General features: G+C 41.1%; 2 protein-coding genes and 1 non-coding gene across 3 annotated transcripts; all 3 read left to right on the top strand.

Moving 5' to 3' along the window:
- The first annotated feature begins 386 nt into the window (after nucleotides 1-386).
- KHDC4 (KH domain containing 4, pre-mRNA splicing factor) lies at nucleotides 387-11,189 on the top strand. The gene is made up of 14 exons (XM_035346499.1): nucleotides 387-543; nucleotides 691-928; nucleotides 2,280-2,408; nucleotides 2,765-2,844; nucleotides 3,453-3,505; nucleotides 4,028-4,191; nucleotides 4,542-4,753; nucleotides 5,342-5,402; nucleotides 6,186-6,243; nucleotides 6,457-6,710; nucleotides 7,185-7,340; nucleotides 8,341-8,453; nucleotides 9,811-9,902; nucleotides 10,887-11,189. The coding sequence occupies exons 1-14, from the start codon at nucleotides 452-454 to the stop codon at nucleotides 11,084-11,086; spliced, it is 1,902 nt and encodes a 633-aa protein (XP_035202390.1). The 5' UTR covers nucleotides 387-451; the 3' UTR covers nucleotides 11,087-11,189.
- On the top strand, nucleotides 4,314-4,443 carry LOC118178337. Its single transcript, XR_004756126.1, has one exon.
- A 1,243-nt stretch (nucleotides 11,190-12,432) lies between the features above and the next one.
- RIT1 (Ras like without CAAX 1) lies at nucleotides 12,433-19,018 on the top strand. The gene is made up of 6 exons (XM_035346506.1): nucleotides 12,433-12,590; nucleotides 12,667-12,788; nucleotides 13,199-13,255; nucleotides 14,061-14,134; nucleotides 14,614-14,805; nucleotides 15,849-19,018. The coding sequence occupies exons 2-6, from the start codon at nucleotides 12,695-12,697 to the stop codon at nucleotides 16,077-16,079; spliced, it is 648 nt and encodes a 215-aa protein (XP_035202397.1). The 5' UTR covers nucleotides 12,433-12,590; nucleotides 12,667-12,694; the 3' UTR covers nucleotides 16,080-19,018.
- The last annotated feature ends 608 nt before the right edge of the window (nucleotides 19,019-19,626 follow it).

Genomic DNA, 19,626 nt, shown 5'->3' with positions numbered 1-19,626 from the left:
GCAGAAGTCCCCTGCGGCCTGTGGTGAGGACAATGGTGAAGGAGGCTGTCCCCCTGCAGCCCATGGAGTACCACGGTGGAGCAGGGTTCCACACTGCAGCCCGTGGAGGAGACCACGGTGGAGCAGGTGGAGCTGCACCGACGGAGGCTGCGGCCTGTGAAAGACCCCTGCCGGAGCAGATTCTGGGCCAGACCTGTAGCCCGTGAAGAGGAGACCACGCAGCTGTTACGCTCATGAAAAAATGGTCCACTGGGGACCGTGGAGCCGAGCCCGGTCTGCTCTTCTTCTCCTGCCCGGTGCCGGCCCGCGTCCCCCGCCCCCGCCCCTCTGCGCCGTGCCGAGCCCCCGGCCGCGGGGGAGGGAGGGGCTGGAGGGGAGGCAGAGAGGACGCCACCGCTGTTGCTATGGCAACGCCCGGAAGGGGCCTTGCAGGGTCGCCGGGAGCCCGGAAATGACGCTGCGGCTCGCGGGGAGGCGGTGGAGCCGGGCTGGAGCCATGTCGGCGGGAGGTGCCGGGCAGCGCGACGCTGGGGCCGCCGGGGGGTGAGGCTGGGGCAACCGGGGCGGGGCCCGGGGCGGGCGGCCCGCGGGCAGGGGCCTCGGCGCGACGGCTGCCAGGCGCGGCGGCTCGGGCGCTGGAGCTCCTGGGAGGCCGCGGCCGGCGGGGACTGAGGCCTCTCCGTTTTCCAGGCGCCGCAGCAAGTGGGACCAGCCCGGCCCGGCCCCCGCCTTCCTCCTCCCCGGCACGGCCCCGCTGCCCGGGCGCCCCTTTCCTGGCGGCGGGGATGGCGGTCCCGCTGCGGCCGGTTCCGAGAGCTCTGCGGCTCCGTCCGGGGCGCTGGATGCGGCCGCCGCCGTGGCGGCGAAAATCAACGCGATGTTAATGGCCAAGGGGAAGCTGAAGCCGGCGCCCAGCACGGCGGACAAGGTGGGTGAGCGGGAGGGCAGCAGGAGCCGCTGGGACCTCCTGGCCCGGTGATAGAGAGAGAGGGCAGGTGTCACGTCCCTTATTTGCAGCCCCACCGGGGTTATTTTTCAATACGTCTGTCAACAAGATGGAGAACGGATGGAGGTTTCACTCTTGGAGTAGGGTGTAACAAAAACAACTGAAAAAGTTTTCTTGGTGTTTGCAGAAGAACAGAAAACTGGCATAGCTGTAAGTCCTCCTCCACAAAAGTGATGCTTGGTAAGAAGATAAATAATTATGAAGTATCTTCTAAATAGTACAGTTGTCTCGTGTATAAGACAATTTAAAACATGGAAACCAAATTACCGTTGTGGTTAGACAAACTACCAGTAGGAGCATATGTCCATGTTCTAAACAAAGAAAGCGTAACTTAAAGCTGCTTTTTCAGTTCTACTAATGGGAACAATCCTGCTTTTCTGCATGTTATTAGGCTACCCTAGAGCTGAGTTTAAAAGACTACTTAAAGTTTCCTTCCTAGTTGGTTCAAATATGAAGTTAACAAGAAGATTATGTTTTCACAGTATATCTTATCTTTTATTGACATCCATAATGTTGGTAAGACTGCCAGTTATTTTTTAAGGGTTGCTTTATGAAGCGGGATCAAAATGAATACTTGTTTTGTTATGGAATCGTTTGTAGATAATGAGAAAGAGTGGCAAGTGTGCCCTGCTGTGTAGTCACAGCAAATGGTTCGCTGTTGGTCATGTATCTGAAATGGCGATCACAGCCTTTTTGACACGTAAGGTTTAGTAGCAAGTAAGCCCCTGGGAGCAGTGGCACAGGCGCTGTTCTCTTTTCTCTGGTGATAGCAACAGGACGCGAAGGAATAGCACGGAGCTGTGACAGAGGAGGTTTGGGTTTGATGCTAGGAGATGGTTGTTCACTGGGCACTGGAACAGGCTCCTCAGGGACGTGGTCATGGCACTGAGGCTGCTGGAGTTCAAGAAGCGTTTGAACGCTGCTCTCAGACTGATGGTCTGATTTTTGGGTCATTCTGTGTGTAACCAAGAATGTGTTCCTTGTGTGTTCCTTCTAATATTTAAGTAACTAATCATTAAAGCAACTAATTAATCGTCCTGAGGATAGAACTAACAATGTTTTTTATTTGAGGTTGAGGTTGTGCAGATGTGAATTAGTAAGCGGTAGGTATAATGTACTTTCTGTTAATATTTGTAAAGCTTTTGGATCCAACAGCTAAAGGGGGAGAATGTAAAAGGTATTCACCTCCCTAGATTGCTAGGGTCGATGTGTATGTTACATGATTTTTCTCAGCTTTCCAACTACTGGTCTGTTGCAATGGTTGTCTTTGAAGCTGCAGGCTCTGGGAAAAGGTCCGGCTACAAGTAAAAGCAAAGATGACCTTGTGGTGGCAGAGGTAGAAATCAACGACGTGCCCCTCACGTGCAGAAACCTGCTGACAAGAGGACAGACTCAGGATGAGGTATGTTCAGGAGCTCCACCTGATTTTTTAGGCTTGGCAGCTCAATGGTTGTACCTTTTTTGCATGGTTAAAAAAGCTTGCAATAAACTATATTCAGTGATTGTTCTCTGTTTTTACAAAACTTACTGTGTTTTCTAAGACACTTCTTGAGTAGTTTATTGGTTTGTTGAATTAGATGTCATAACACGAGGTAAGGTAGCATAGCCAGTATCCTTTAGCAGACACCATTTGTTCTCTTAGCACTTAGCGCTTTGGTAATGATATCTGTTCTCTTTATACAACAACTTAGCTTAAACCACTTTAATGTTTGTGTGTTTTATTATTGGTAAACTTGTCGTTTTTTTAATTGTTTGTAGATAAGTCGACTGAGTGGAGCAGCTGTCTCTACTCGAGGGAGATTCATGACTGCGGAAGAGAAAGCAAAAGTGGGACCTGGGTTAGTATTTTTCTGCCCCTTTTTTGTAATTGGCTGGTTAATAATGAAGCTTTCTTGTTTTTCATGAGCAGTGTCATGTTTGTGTGACAGTAAATTAACTATTGATTATTTCAATTATGTTTATCATTATGATAATACTGACTGCATAGCTGCTTTCCTTCCTGCTTAGGACTGATAAGGTGAAATAAAAAACTGATGTGATAGATCAGTGTGTGCTGAAGTTCTTCTGTTTGAACCCTATACTAGATTTCTCGAGCACTTTGTCAAGAATGGGACCCTTCCAATTCTAAAGCAAGCTAATCTTTCACTTTCATAGACTCAGTGCTTTTAATTGTCCTTTCATGTGGACAAGCAAGTTAAGAGTTTTCAATATGATAACTTTTATAAGTTGTCATGTAATTAACTTCTGAATCTGTATAGTTTCTAGCACAAAGCTTTGCTTACTGAGTGCTGTGATATTAAATGTGGATGGATTATTTTTCTATTTCATGTCTACTGCAAGATTTTGAGGAAGAATTCATATAGCCAGATGACTGTAATAGAATTAGATTGAATCCATTATTGTATGTGTTCTGTGGATTTAATAGTGTTTGACATTTCCTTCCTAGAGATCGTCCTTTGTATCTTCATGTCCAGGGCCAGACAAGGGAATTGGTTGACAGTAAGTGTGCAAAGCATTCTGTCTTTATCCAATTATTTGCGATATGTTAAGACAGTCTTGTAGTACTAATAGGTTTTGTTATGACTGGTATGGATTTGTGCCATAAATAATGTCAGTGTTAATCATTGATGTTAGTTTTGAGCAGAGACTTTACCTAAAGTACTGTGTCCTGTAAATCATGGAACTAAAACCTTTGATTTACTACGAGAAAGCGCAGTATGTGCTTTGATCACTGCAGCTAGTGTTGCTTTCAAAATTAATTTCTCTGGATGGATGATGTGTGTGCGTGTGGCAGGCAGGGGATGTGGTTTTGTTTTTTAAACTCAATTGCCTGAAAAAAAAAAAATCTATAGTCAGGCATGAAGGGAATCTTATGTGTTGATGTGCTGTCTGCTGTAGTTACCAAGATCAGCGTTTGGGTGGCTATCCCACTAGTATAAATTCTTCTTGTGAAGAGAACTAAGATCTCTTAGTAATTTCCCTTTACTGAAATACAAATATATTTCATATTCTGTCAAACAGGAGCTGTTAACCGTATTAAAGAGATTATTACTAATGGAGTAGTGAAAGCTGCCACAGGTTCTAGTCCAACATTCAATGGAGCTACAGTTACTGTCTACCACCAGCCGGCCCCCATTACTCCATTGTCTCCAGCAGTTGGTCAAAAACCTCCGTTCCAGTCAGGGGTGAGTAATCCATTTCTGTGTCTTTCATTGAATATCATTGATTACAAAATTTTCCTATTGCAAAGTATAAATGTTGTCTTATTTACTGGGGGGGGCGAACAACAAACTTGCGTGTTGTGAAATCTGGAGGACTAGTCAGACTGAGTCTGAAGAGTGAGACTCAGGTGACAATAATCTCCTAGAAGAAAAGGGATGGAAGAGAGCAGTCCTACTTAGAGAAAAGCAAAGGGCCTACTGTGCCATCCAACACTAACTGTTCTGACTCACAGAAATAAGATTTTTGGTCTCCAGTGAAATGAACATCCTAATTCTAAGAGTGAAATAATAAGCTTTTACTGTTGCATTTACAGATGCATTATGTTCAGGACAAATTATTTGTTGGTCTGGAACATGCTGTACCTACATTTAATGTGAAGGAGAAGGTGGAAGGGCCTGGTTGCTCCTACTTGCAGCATATTCAAATTGAAACAGGTGCCAAAGTCTTTCTTCGAGGGAAAGGCTCAGGTTGCATAGAACCAGCATCAGGCAGAGAAGCCTTTGAACCCATGTACATCTACATCAGGTATGAGGAGGCTTTTAAAATAGAATAATAAAAAATCCCAATGACGACTTACAAATGTGTCTTAATTTTTTATTGTTGTGGGGAGTTCTTAGTCTCAAAGTCTTTAAGAAGATGACTTTAAGAATTAAGTCTTAATTCTGTCCGATTAATGCAAATGAGACAGGTTTTATACTTCTATTTTAATAGGAATATCTATGAAGTGTTAAAGATACAGGAAAAAGGATCGTGCATAGCTTTTAACTAATGTACTACTTTTGCTGGGAAGACAGTAAAGCTATGTTCTTCTTGGGCTTGGGTTGTGATGCTGAGCTTTAAGAGCTCAACAAAATGCATTGAGCAACAAGTCATTGCTCTTTGCATGTTTCTTTCAGTATTTAGAGTACCCTGAATTTTCATCTAGAAAATAAATGTTCTTCACTGTTGTTCACAATTGTGCTAAAATAGCTGCAGAGCAACTAGAGTCCTGTTGTGGTGACTGATAGCTTTTTAAAGGGATAAGATTTGACAGCAGGTTGCTGATGAAAGAACTAGCTCCCAAATTTGGTGGCAATGTTTGTGCTTATGAGACTTTTTTGTATATGTTTTCAGTCACCCAAAGCCAGAAGGTTTGGCAGCTGCTAAAAAGCTGTGTGAGAATCTGTTGCAAACTGTGAGTAGCTTTTACAAATACGGGATTTCAGAGTCTGTCATAACTTTGGCATGTACCCGGCTGACAAAGATTTTACTTTATGCTCTCAGCAAAACGGTATATTCTGACTTGCCATTAGTTTTTCCTCAGAGCGTGTGGAATTTTGACTGTGTACATAAAAAAAAAAAAGCAGGATTCCTTTGTTTGATTCCTGCAGCTTACATTGCCTTAGCTTTAATCATTGTCCAGAGACACACAGCCTGCTTTCTTTCCTAAAGATATTGGTGTCCTTGGCACCAAATGACTTTTTAGAAAATTTCACGGTGTACACATATAAGAAAACCTAAGAAATTTATTTGTATGAATGCACCACCCCAAAATAAAGTAAAACCTGTCAGACAGTCTTTCTGTTTGTAGCCCATACTCAAGTATCAATACTAAGTCTCTTTTGGAAAATATCTGGAAGTTTTTAGATGCTTTGACTTTTAAGTATTTTGTATCTACTGAAGTAATTCATTTGCCATACTTCATTTCCTGTGAAAGGGTATCCTGTGTTTTACATGAATTTGTCACAGAGACCAGCAGTTTTTTATCATTAGTGGTTTGTTTCGCAGGATTTTGCTGGGTTTTGGTCTGTGGGTTCTTGATTTTCTGTTATCACGTTTAGATTTTTGTTACGGCTTTGAGCATAGTGTGTTCTGTAATCAGAGTCCACTTACAATTTTATGGTTAAATGCCCTTTGCCTTCAGGAGAGTAATAAAGGAGATAGATGGTTATTTTCTAATCTTTGACATCCTTTGTAGGTTCATGCTGAATACTCTCGATTTGTGAATCAGATAACCACTGCAGTACCTTTAGCAGGTAAATGTTATGAAGTCTTTAGAGCTGCGTTCTATGGAGCTGTATTTACAGCTAGGTTTTGTAGAATTTCTTTACCTGTGGAAGTCTTTTGTGTTAACTTCTTTAATTAAGAAGCAGTCCAGCTTTTTATACTTGGTAATTAAATTCACTGTTTTTGTGACTGCTAGCTGAATTGAAGATGACTCTTTTGTTCATTCTCCTCTCTCTCACCAGGCTTTGCGCAGCCTGCTGCTATAAATAGCATACCTTCTCAGCCATCATATTACCCTTCCAATGGATATCAGTCTGGTTATCCTGTCATTCCCCCTCCTCAGCAACCAGTTCAGCCACCATATGGTGTACCAGGCATAGTACCACCTGCTGTGCCATTGGCACCAGGAGTCTTAACAACACTACCTACAGGAGTTCCGCCTGTGCCAACACAATACCCAATATCTCAAGTACAGCCTCCAGCCAGCACTGGCCAGGTACTGCCACAGATGAACTGTTTGCCTTTTAGCTGTCAACTTACTGAGCTGTTTCTTGCTAACAATAAAATACTTAGAGTACTTACAGATAGAGAATTCTTCTTTACGGTATTCATAGGCAATCTCTGCGGCTATTGCTTTGATGCTTCTGTCTAAGCAACAACATTTTTGGTATGGCTGTTCCATACTGCAGTCTTCATATTGTAACCACCTGTTAGCGTAAAGGGTATCTGCAGGGATAGGTCACTTATGAAACACGTTACCTACAGATAATGATTACTTTGAGGTGGGAGCATTCCATAAATCAAATGCTTGTTGTGAATTTAAATTGTAGATTTCCTTTTTGGCTCTCAAGTTCTGCAAAGAGAAACTAGTTGTGTTTTCTGATCCTATGCATGAAACTGTACATTGGGTTTATACTTCATACACATGTATTATCAAATTATCTTTCTTTTCCCAACTTCTGCATGCCAGAGTCCACTGAGTGCTCCTTTTCTTCCTGCTGCACCAGTAAAAACAACTTTGCCGACTGGTACACAGCCTCAAGTCCAACCCCATCCCCAAGGTCAAAAGAGGCGCTTCACTGAAGAACTACCAGATGAGAGAGAGTCAGGACTGCTGGGCTATCAGGTGGAATAAAATCAGCAATTTTACTTAATTCAACAAAATTGAACTTGGCTAGAGAGGGATGGGTATTAGCACAGTTTATGTAGGACCAGACAGGCAGGACTTTGGCAGACAGTAATTGTTATAACACATTGAGACCATGCTACAGTTCCTTTGACTGGGTGCACTGTTCTCAGGCTGTCTTACTTGATTAATTGGCATCTGGCTTTCCAGACCTGCATTCTTTCATGAAGAATAGCAGTGCATTCAGGTCAAAGAGATGGCAATCGTGTTTTACTGGTTAGTTTAAAGGGAGGTTATTTTTTTCTTCTTTGCTTTCTTTGTTGGGTCTCTTGGGCAGGCTTGTTTGAAGGGAGGGGAAGAAAGCAGGGTAATAACTTATAGATTTTTCTATTTACCTTTCTTGCAGGTTGCACTTGAGAGGATTACAAGAAGCCTAGTTTTAAGAGATTGATTGTATTTATTTTTAGATAGCGAATTTTAGATTGCCAATGTTACACAGTTGATTTTAATAAAAATAACTTTGTCAAGTTACAACTTCTTCAGACTTGTATGTGAGAAAAGGGAATTTCTGGAAATGCTTCTGATATATCCTTGCTCATAGGCAGAAACCCTTAATAAAAGCTTTGTCTAGAGAATATAAGGAACTGCCCACATGTCAGACCTAATATTAGTATCTCAAGCAGTGTTTACTGTGGCTTGAGGCCAATATAGTATTCAGAATTGGCTGATTGAGGAGAAGTCCTCATGAAGATGGACTAAGTGGTGAGGTGACTAAGTGGTGAGGTGTCTTCTATATTGGTGCTAAGATGTGTTTCTTACTACTTTACACTCCTCAGCATTTTTAGGAGAAAGTATTTTGTTTAACAGTGGTGATTAGTGGCTTCTTCTAGTAGTTGGCAATATACTCTGAAAAGTTGGGTTTCCTATCATTATCATTAAGGAGCTGTAGCTTATGTTGTAGTTGTAGATTTGCTAATGTCGTGTGTTTTTCTGCTCATAGCATGGACCCATTCATATGACTAATTTAGGTACAGGCTTCTCCAGTCAGAGTGAAATCGATGGAGCCGGATCGAAGCCAGCAAGTTCCTCAGGAAAGGAGAGAGAGAGGGACAGGTAAGTGGTGAAAGAAATACAATCAGACCTTTGCTAATTCTGATGGAAAGCGTATTCTGGACCTGTTTTTTATGGTCTCTTCTGTGACTTGGTATTTTGCTTACTTTGCTTGTTTTCATAGAATCATAGAATGGCTTGGGTTGGAAGGGACCTTAAAGATAACCCTAACTCCAACCCCCTGCCGTAGGCTGCATACTAGATCAGGTTGGCCAAGGCCCCATCCAGCCTGGCCTTGAACACCTCCAGGGATGGGGCATCCACCACTTCTCTTGGCAGTCTGTTCCAGTGCTTCACTACCCTTACTGTGAAGAATTTTCTTCTAATATCTAGACTAAATCTATCCTCTTTTAGGTTAAGACCATTCACCCGTGTCCTATCATTAGCTACCCAAGTAAAGAGTCCTTCTCCCTCTTTTTTATACAACCCCTTTAAGTATTGAAAGGCTGCAATGAAGTTTCCCCAGAGCCTTCTCTTCTCCAGGCTGAACATGCCCAGCTCTCTCAGCCTTTCTTCATAGGAGAGGTGTTCCAACCCTCTGATCATCTTTGTAGCCCTCCTCTGGACTCATTTTAACAGGTCCACGTCTTCTGATGGGGGCCCCAAACCTGGATGCAGTACTCTGCCTCAAGAGGGCAGAGTAGAGGGGGACAATCCCCTCCCTCAACCTGCTGGCCACTCCTCTTTTGATGCAGCCCAGGATGCAGTTGGCCTTCTGGGCTGCAAGTACAGCACTGCTGGCTCATGCTGAGCTTTTCGCCCACCAGAACCCCCAAGTCCTTCTCAGCAGGGCTGCTCTCAATGAGTTCTTCTCCCAGTCCGTACTTCTGTCTGGGATGGCCCAATCCAGGTGCAGCACCATGCATTTGGACTGTAAAGTCTAAGGCAAACACAGAAAGGAGAGGGTGAAATATAAGACTTATGTTATTACTCATTTTCTGTGATTTCAAAAATAGCCTGTGGTTTTATGAGACCTAATGTATGAAAGAGCTGGTAATAAAAAAAAAATAGTTCATCTGGAGAGCTGATGGCATGCTTCCTGAATTCATTTAAGAAGCAATTTCATAAGAAGCATCATATAGCTTTATTCCTCTTTCAAAGTTTTAAGTTTCTCTTGTATTGCACATTTTTGTCTCTAAGTTGGTTGGAGTGCTAAGATGCTCTATGTGAAATGGAACCACGTATTTGTTGTTATCCTTTATATGTTCTTATCCATCCTGAATTTTAGAGTACAGTGAATCTAATTAAAAGTTAAACTCAGTCAAGGACTGCATTTTGAATTTGTTTGCTCTTACCTTTGTGTCTGCTTGCCCTTAATATATAAATAAATAATGATAAAGGCTTGCACTTGTTTAAATAGGCAGTTGATGCCTCCACCAGCTTTTCCAGTCACTGGGATGAAATCAGAATCTGAAGAAAGAAATGGTGTGGGGTCTTTACCAGGCAACCATGGTGAGTGCAGTGAATAAAATACACTTGTAAGTCAAGTTTGTGTTTCCAAACAAGTTTGCGCTGGTCTTAACTGCCCATTTAATCAGTGATTTTTTTTTTTGGCTGCTCTTCATACTGCATTCAGTGAAAGGGATTTTAGAACATTGCCCTGTTCTAAAATCTCGTGTTCACTGTGACTATATACACAGATAATGCTTCTCCTAAAACTTCAGTAAATACCTATATGAATGATGAGGGTGTGATTAAGTGGAGGCAGAGTGACTGAGTTTTTTGACCCATCAGTCAGCTGAGGCACAGAATCTCATGGGATTGTTTTATAACACAGATGTCATGTGGCTTTTCATTGTTAACAGCTATCTCTAGAAGCACTAAGGAGTATCAGAGGGAGTTATGGTTCAGGTGTGTATTTACAGACATGAGTTATGTCTACCTTGTCTGCGAACAACAGAAGTGTTATTAGATTTCATTCTTTCATAGGGCTTTCATGCATCAAGTCTTTGCAACTTGGTAAAACACGTAATCACTTTAACTCTCCTAGTAGTTTAGTGCCTTCCATATCAGATCTGCAGGCACATTGTGTTAGTTTGTTTAACCTTAGTTTTTCTGCAGTATTGGTCCCAGAGATTGTTCTTCTGTTAGCTTTCTTTTGAACAAAATTTCTACTTTTCTTTACATATTTATCTCTTTAACGGTGAAATTGCCATCGCTTAGATCCATTTGCTAACTCTACCTTTTTTGTGTGTTTGTTTCTTCTTTCTCTGTTCTCTTACATGGTTCTGATGGATCACTTGTGCTGTTGCTGGTGCTGTTTCGTGTGGCCTTCGACCTTGGATGACTGTTGGCCTTGTGACCTCAAAATGGTGTCCAACTAACAATTTACAATTAACATCTTTTTTTATTAACTTGTTTTGGGGCATTTTATCTCTTTTTATTTTCGTTTTTCTTTCTTGGGGGCTGGGGGGTTGTTTTGTTTTCCCTTCCTAGATCATCAAGCTAAGAAGATGAAAACTTCAGAAAAGGGCTTTGGATTAGTGGCATATGCTGGAGATTCATCAGATGAAGAGGAGGAACATGGTGGCCATAAAAATGCAAGTACTTTTTCACAGGGATGGAGTTTGGGTTACCAATACCCTTCCTCACAACAGAGAGCCAAACAACAGATGCCATTTTGGATGGCACCATAAAAGCTACAGAACAGTTTTCCTTCATCTTTTTTTTCTCTAGCAATAATGCATGTATATTACAAAATGAACTTTGCAAATACGCATTGTTTTTACATTTACAGAAGCTAAAGGTTCAGTATTCCCCCTTGAAAGGGCTCCATTATTTTTAAAAATCCTTATTTCTGCAGTGGATTTGTCAACTCCTGAAAAATATTTGAAATAGTATTTTGACAGGGCCCGTCCCTTAAAGAGTGGGGGAAGTAGTGTAAAGGAGAACTAGAGAAGCCTGTTGGTCTGTTTCCCATCTTTCCAGGATAACTTAAAAATGGAAAGTGTCAGTCACACTGACTTCATTACACATCTGTTGTTTGTATTTTATCTAGTGTTCCTGCTGTCAGCCTGTGTTTGCAGTCCCATTAAGACAATGGTGACTGGATTCAATGTTTGGACTTTCAACAAAGGAAAGCAATATACAGTAGTTCAGAAAAATGTGGATCACACTTCCTAAAATTCATAATTTAATTTTACTTTAAGTGTCTCCTGTAACTCTACATTGGTTTTTTTTGTTTGTTTGTTTGTTTGTTTTTTGTTTTTGTTTTTGTTTTTTCTTGGAAATGTGGTTTTACTAACTCCACAACTTCTGGTTCTAGCTAAATGTCGGGGGCGGGAGGGTGCTCAGGTCTTTAATTGGTTTATCTTGATGCTAATCCCCAGGTGGACTTGGTACTGTAACACTGGTACTTCATCTTCTCAAATTATCCTTGTGTATTTCATTCCATTCAGCAGTTCATATGGAACTACTTCCCATGAGGTTCTCCCAAACTTCTCTCAATCTCTTAATGCATTCACTTATTTGAATTTACCCATTTTGTTCCATGGTGGTTTAACAAGGAAAAGAAATGCAGCAACTAGGCTTATACAGCGCCAGAGACCTGACCGCAACCATTGCTCTTGCTTTGAAGAGCAGGAGTGGAGAGTGTGAATAAATGAATAAATGTCTGTTGTTTACGGGCATGAACTGCACCACAGGCTTTCTTGGCAGGGCAGGTCGTTGCAGAAGGAACTCTTGTAATGAGAACATTGGTGTGTGGGGCAGCCAAGAGGTATCAGTCAGCTTTTTAAACAGCAGTAAAAAGTTTTAAAAATCAAAACGTGTGACCCTGCTGCACATGGAACGACCCTGCTGGCTCACTTGTACAAACGTCGTCTTTCCTATGTCTTGTAAATAAGTAGAACCATACTTCCATTATAAATAAATGTATAAATATTCTGCTTCTTGCTGACTTTTTTGTTGAACCTCGCTGCCCTCGCCCTCCGCGGGGGGGGGGGGGGGAGGGGCGAATCCTGCCAGAGGTGGGGGCGTGGCCAGGATGCGGAGAGGCGGGGCCGGGCTCTCGCGGAGGAGCAGGAGACGCCGCCATTTTGGTGTCGCTGCGTCGGCGCGGAGCGGGGTTGGAGTAGCGGCCGGGCGAAGGTCGCGGTCACGGGCAGCGGCCGGGAGGATGCGGCGCGGAGGAGCCTGACGGTGAGGGGGACGGAGACGGGGCGGGGTGGGGCCGGGAGAGGGGTTCCCAGTGCTTACGCTCTTTTCTCCTCCTCAGGGGCGGCGGCTTCTTGGGCGCTGAGGAGATGGACGCTGGAGCCCGCCCGGGCGGCGGCACCCCGGGGCAGTCCCGCGAGTACAAGTTGGTGATGCTGGGCGCCGGCGGCGTCGGCAAGAGCGGTGCGTGCGAGGGCCGGGGCCGCGGAGAGGCCTGAAGCCCCGTGGCCTGCTCGGCCCCGGCGCCGTCTTCGTGGGCCGGGTTCGTGTACTACCCGCCCGGGGCGGGAGGGAGCGCGGCGAATCGTCGCTTTCCGTGCCCTGGAATAAAACAAAAACAAAGCTTCCAGCTTTGTTTCTGAACACTCTAACGCCGCGTTTGTTGAGGATAAGAGCATGGTTCTCCACGTTTCTGCATTGTTTAATCTGTTTGGTTCTTGTTTGTCTTGCGTTGTTTTTCTCTGTCAGTTTTATCTTCTAGCTGTTAGTTGAATAACATCAGGTAAATAACACGCACAGATGCAAAGTGAATGCTGAAGTGGCAGGTATTCACCAGATTTACGTGACTGTAGGCCTCCAATTTTTGTTTCCAGCCATGACTATGCAGTTCATCAGTCACCGATTTCCGGAGGATCACGATCCCACAATTGGTATGAAAAATCTCTTCTCTTTCCCCTTTGCCGTTCACTCCATCTCCTAGGAGACTGAGGTGCTGTCAAGTCCATTTCTTTAAAGTATTCAATTTAAAGGAGTCTGTGAACTTGGCTGTAAATTGAGGAATTAGGTCCCTTAGTTTACTAATTTAAAGTGTTATAAAAGTTTTGAGACTACCATAAGGACTGGGATACGTATCCTGAGTTTCCTCTCTTGAATGTTTTTCCCATCATGTATTCATTTATTTGGGCCACGTGCTACCTTGTACTTGTATGTTAACAAACAAGAATAAGAAGCTTCTGAGGGGTGATTGCTAGTTTTCTGTTCAAAAAATCTAATCTAATCTGATGCAGATCAGTTCCTGTTAATTTGTCAGGCCAAACTGTGCTATGTGGTTTAGAAATTTCATGTTAACAGGGGTGAAGTGCTTCAGAGCTTAATATATTGTTACGTACAGTGATGCTGAAGGGCCTGGAATACCTCTGCTCAGGTTGTTCAGAGAGACTATGGACTCTCTGTCTTTGGAAATACTCAGAAGCCACCTGGATGATGTGGTCCTGAGCCAAGTGGCTCTGGGTGAGCATGTTTCAGCAGGGTTTAGACCAGATGGACCCAGTTCAGAAGATACTAAATCACAAAGCAATCAAATTTTAATTAGTTGTTAAATGAAGATCTGGCTAATTTACTGTTATAACATTAACAGCTTACGTGGTTCTTGTGTACCATTCTGTGTATTGATGACTAATGTACATTGCAATTATACTCCAACTTTGTTTTTTCTGATGTGCCATGAATTCACAGAGGATGCTTATAAAATACGAATACGCATTGATGATGAACCTGCCAATCTGGATATCTTAGACACAGCAGGGCAGGTATGTAAGTACTAATAAGTGAGTGGGAGGACATTAGAAGTCTGTAATGAAGGGTGACAGAGACAGAAATCCTGTAAAAGTATGCCTGTCTTTTCTTCCAAATTGTTTTTAGAGCTGTTGTAATTCTTCTAAGTATCGTATTGTTTATAGCTTCTATATCATTTTATATATGTTGAGACATCCCAGGCAGTACTTGTTTCATATACTGTTTTTTCCATTGCATCTTGCTATTCATACTCAGCAAGTGATATATATTGGCTGAAAAAAAATACACATTTGCATAATTTCTATAGCAAGGGAAGTTTGGTATTAATCCAATAGTATCTCATCCTATATGTAACAGGACGAGAAGATAGATGACCCGTTTGCTAATAGAGTTTTTATGCAGCTGTTTTTGGAATACATACTCTGTTTCCCATTTTAAGCAAATTGGAAAGTTGTCATATTTGTGCAATTGAAATGTAATTGTGTGTTTCTAGGCAGAGTTTACGGCCATGAGAGACCAGTACATGAGGGCTGGCGAAGGATTTATCATCTGTTACTCAATCACAGACCGACGCAGTTTCCATGAAGTGCGTGAATTCAAACAGCTTATCTATCGCGTTCGGCGTACTGATGACACTCCTGTGGTCCTGGTGGGAAATAAATCTGATCTGACACAGCTACGGCAGGTAAATGGCTAAGAAATAGGCCCTCAATTACATTTCTCCTGTAAAGTACAGTAATAAAAGAGGTCAGATTCCCTTTCTCAATTTTTTCTGCGTGTTTACTACACAAGCTGAATATTAGAGAAGTACATATTTAACCTGGTATGTGTTAAATAACCAAATGCATATAGCAATCACAAAGATAAAGTTTTCAGATTGATTCTTTGAGTTTCAACCTAAGTTGAAACTCAAAGAATCAGTCTTTTTTAATTCCTGAAGAGTGATGCTGTTAATGGAGATACAGCATTCCATAAACCACTTGCAAATACTAGTACAAATTACAGATGCAAGGGTGATAAGAATGGAGGCATAGTAATGAGGAACTTGGAAAGTAAGAATGGACAGAAAGGAAAATGAGTTTCAGCTTAAGAAAATTGTATTGTCTGTGGGGAAAACAGTTTGAAGCAGAGCTTCACTGTATGGAAAAGTAACATGAAAAACGATTTCCAGAAGTGCTGTTTCTACACCTGATTTTTTTAGTGTGCATTGTGGCAGGAAAATCATGGTAGTTAAGGTAGAACCCCCATGCTAAGAGGTGTAAAGCACAGGACAGGGACTGTGGTGCCTGCCTTTGTATGTTTTTGGCAAGACTGGTGTTTAGGAAAGGTTTTGTTCAGTTCCGGGAAGTGATATGACAAAAATAATAGATTTTAACCAAGAGAAGGTTGGTTAAACTGACCAAGCTGACAAATGCTTGCGTTAGGGCTGAGAACTGCTCATATTAGGCAGTCCACGATTAAGTTCCAAGAAAGGAATACTCCTTCAACGGTTGTTGTTGTTCTATTAATGACCAGAAGCTGCTATGTCTGGAGAATCTCTTACAGATGATTGCATTGCTTGAGAAGCGACGAGTGAAAAAGAAATGATTTTGTAAAGATTTAGACATCAGTGGAAACATGCTGTTTGGAAACTGGGAGAGGGTGCGTGTAAAGTTGTGGGCTGAGCAGAGTAGGAAGAGGCAGACTTTATGGTTTTGCCTTTCTTGATAAGTATGAACTTTGTTTTAGGTCTCCAAAGAAGAAGGCTCTGCTTTAGCTCGAGAATTCAACTGCCCTTTTTTTGAAACTTCAGCTGCGTACCGTTATTATATTGATGATGTATTCCATGCTCTTGTGAGAGAAATCCGCAGGAAAGAAAAAGAAGCAGTAATGGCAATGGAAAAAAAATCCAAACCTAAAAGCAGCATGTGGAAAAGACTAAAGTTACCATTTAGAAGGAAGAAGGATTCAGTCACTTGAACAGAGATAATTCCTCTGCAGAATAAAACCTGTGAACGGCCATTTGTAACTGAAGTGGTTTAGTGACATTTCAACAGTATGTTTTAGACTGATGGGACTTTTATGAGGGAGTGCGTAACTTTACCAATTATTTTTGTTTAAAATGGTATTCTTTTCATTTTGGATATTTAACTTAAGACACAGTAACAATTTTGTTTGTTGTCATTTTTTGACTGGATCCAGCAAATACTGTTTATATGTTGTTGGTTACAAATGCTGATAGGTTTATGACACTGCACTTTTTAATGTTTGTCTTTGGTCACTGCATACTGGAAGTTGAATTGTGTAAAAATATTGCTGAACTTCTACCCAGCCTAACTTAATTTTTTTTCCCTAGTTGTTTGCACAACAAAATTTTGCTGCTCTCCAGAACAGTAACCCGCATCATGAGAGAAGGCTTTTCGAGGTCATGCTGAGAAGTAGTTTACAAAGTGTATGTCATGACTGTGTCAGGCTACGTATTGGTGGCAATGAAGGGAAATGTAATAGAGGGGTTTTGTTGTTGTTGTTCTCACTGAGAAGAATTTTTCTATCAAAATTAATGTGGCATATCTTGTGCAAGTTTATCTGAGTTATCAGTTAAAGCTCAGTGTGGTAGGTGGGATTCTAAACAAGTCAGAAAAAGCAAATTATGGTTCCTATGGCAGCTATAACTTGGCAACAGTGCATGAATGAATATGTAGCATTTTCCTACTGTATATAGCATTTACTGTGTTGTCATAGCATGTGTAATGTAATGATGCTGTAGATGCTCTAGAAACTACAGCTTTGAATTTTCTGACTTGCTTTTTAAAATGACAGCTGTAATGGTGCAGTGGCTTATTTATTTGCATTCAGTTTTGTATTATTATTTTAAAGGAGCCAGTATCATTGAGTAGAAGTCTTCAACGTAGTCATTTCAAATTATTCTATGATAACTACTTTGTAAAGAAAATGACTGAAACTGAGGTATCTGGGCCCAGAATTAATATCCCTGACACTGGTAAGATTCTTCCAATACTGTCTTAAAAGTAGAACTAGCGATGCAGTAGAAGGAAGCAATTAGCTGGGCACAATGACAGATTTATTTTGACAGATACTCATATCCCAGACCTTAAATATGCAAGAGGTCCAGTTAGTGCATGTACATGTTTTTTTTTTATGCTCAGTAATCAATGATTCAGTTAAGAAAGTGCTTCTGAGGCAGATGTTCCATGCATAGCAGATCTTTTTTTTTTTTTTGCTTTTGAGGTGATTTACATGTACATTGGTTATAGAATTTAAATCCAGAGTTGGTGTCACAGTGCTAAAAGGTCACCAGAGAGACGAATGTCTGGTGTTTATTTTTTAAATAGTACAGCAAATCATGATGAGGTGAATCAGATGTGTTTAAAACACCTTTCTCAGAGACCTAAGTGCCTAGAATCTTTCAGTTTAGGAATGAAAGAGATTGTAGACTGTAGGTGTAGTATAGCTTCTGTTGATCATCCATGTCAGTAACTGTTAATCTTACTGACTAAAAATAAGATCTGTAATGTCAGTCTTAGTGTGCTGCATATGTGCAGTCAAAACTGAAAATGAAGTTGTTCAAATTTATATGTAAAAGGATCTAGTACAAGTAAGGATAACAAATATAAACCTTTACACTTTCTTCTTTCTAAACTCTTTACTACTTAAGTTACCACTGGAAATTCTGTGCCTGGTGCTTTTAAGAGTATTTGCTTTGTGTGGGATTAAAAACAAAGAAATTTATAATAAAAATGGGGGGTGAGCATTTTTTTATCTTACGTTTGTAACTGAGCTAAATATCTATATTGCTCTCTGTTTCTCACTTCCTTCCAAAACTTCAGTGTTACGATACACTGGTAATCACTGCACATAACGCTGATTGAAAAAGACTGAGAATAATTTGGATTGTTGAGACTGTAAGACTTCTTTTAAATTAACTGTGTGAGCAGTTGTGCATATCTTTTCAGTAGCTACTGGTTTAGAACATGAAGCCCTATTATTCATTCATTGTTGGAATAAATAAATGCTGTCTATAACCCTTAAATTAAAAATCCTAGGAAAACCATTTGGCAGAGAATTTGGGGAGGAGGAGAGCAACAACTAAGATGTTGCTCTAAAAGCAGTTGCTGACTCTGTTGTCATAACAATTTCTTCAAACCAGACTTACGGGACTGCTAAGCAGGGGCCTGATTGTGATTACAAGTTTTCCCCGTGCTTTTCCTTAATTCAGTAATTTAACATAAGTATTAATCAGCTTCCTACATTCAAAGTTTTCAGATAGCATGCAAAGTTAACCTGCCAGCAGTACTGAAAGCTATATAGGACTAATATTTATTTTCACCTTAATGTAACTGATGTCTGTGCCTTACCTGATTCCTTCCATGCAATTCAAGTGTTTACTAATGCCTTTTGTGAGCCTGTTGCTTATAGAACTATTAAATCAGAACAGCAGCAAGCACTTTTTTTTTACAGTATTATTCAAACAGAGTTTTATTTTTGTCATGTATAAATTTGTACATGGGATTGTTTTATTTGACACAATATAGAATTTTTAATACAAAATTTGTATTTGACGTATTTAATGTGTGGTGTGTAGCATGATGGGTAGAAGGCTGTTTAGCATGAGAGTGCTGAAGTAGCAAAGCTCACGGTGTGTTTTTAAGTTACTTTGGAAAATGCTCATCTTGCTAGCTGGTGACTTGAAGGTAAAATAATAGTAATGATAAATTTAAAAAATTGAATTGGTATTTTATGTTTAAGTGGTGCAAAGCTTAAAAATTCAGATGTGTCTGGTGCTAAAGCATTTAAACAACCTAGATATTTTGCAATTGTATTACTTTACATTTCTATGTACTGTATAAGGTGTGTTAGCTTTCGCAGTTTTAGTTATGAGTCATGAAAGAATTACTGGACAAGTTAAGTGTCTAAATCTTCATCCAGATACTTGAGTACTGGGACACTGGGCTAACCAGTCCTGCGTTTCCTGATGACTCAGGTTCTCTGAGCATTGGTTGTTTGTATGTTACTATTTTGTACTGATAGAAAGCAGCTGTTTGGAGGCTCCTTTTGGTCTGTGTGATGGTTGTTTCTTTACCCCTTCAAGATGTTATTAGAAACATAAAAATTACTTCAGTATATTTTCTAACTAGTAGTAAATAGCACAATTGTGACGGCCTTGGTGGTGGTATTTTCTTCCTGTATTAGTGTGCAGTTTTCTTTGACATTAAATACTGTGTCTCCTTTGTAAGCCAGCTGTAAGATATTACAGGTCTATCTAGCTTTAATACGTTAGAAGCAATGTTATATTGCTGCTTGCCTGATTTTGCAGGCAACTTAAGAATATACTGACTATCGCATTTTCTTAGGGCTTTCCAGTAACTCATTCTGGTGTCACCTTGCTCGTGCTCTTTGGTTTTTATTGGTTTTCATAGTTGAGGACATACCTTCTTATTTCCTGATAGCTTTGTCTCTTTACTTGTCTTGGGGGAGAGAGAAAATATCCTAATATAGCTCACCAGAT

Source organism: Oxyura jamaicensis, chromosome 25 (assembly GCF_011077185.1).
Source record: "Oxyura jamaicensis isolate SHBP4307 breed ruddy duck chromosome 25, BPBGC_Ojam_1.0, whole genome shotgun sequence".
NCBI classification, from domain to species: Eukaryota; Metazoa; Chordata; class Aves; order Anseriformes; family Anatidae; genus Oxyura; species Oxyura jamaicensis.
The sequence above is the reverse complement of the archived record's forward strand: the minus strand, read 5'-3'. Positions and strand labels throughout refer to the sequence as shown.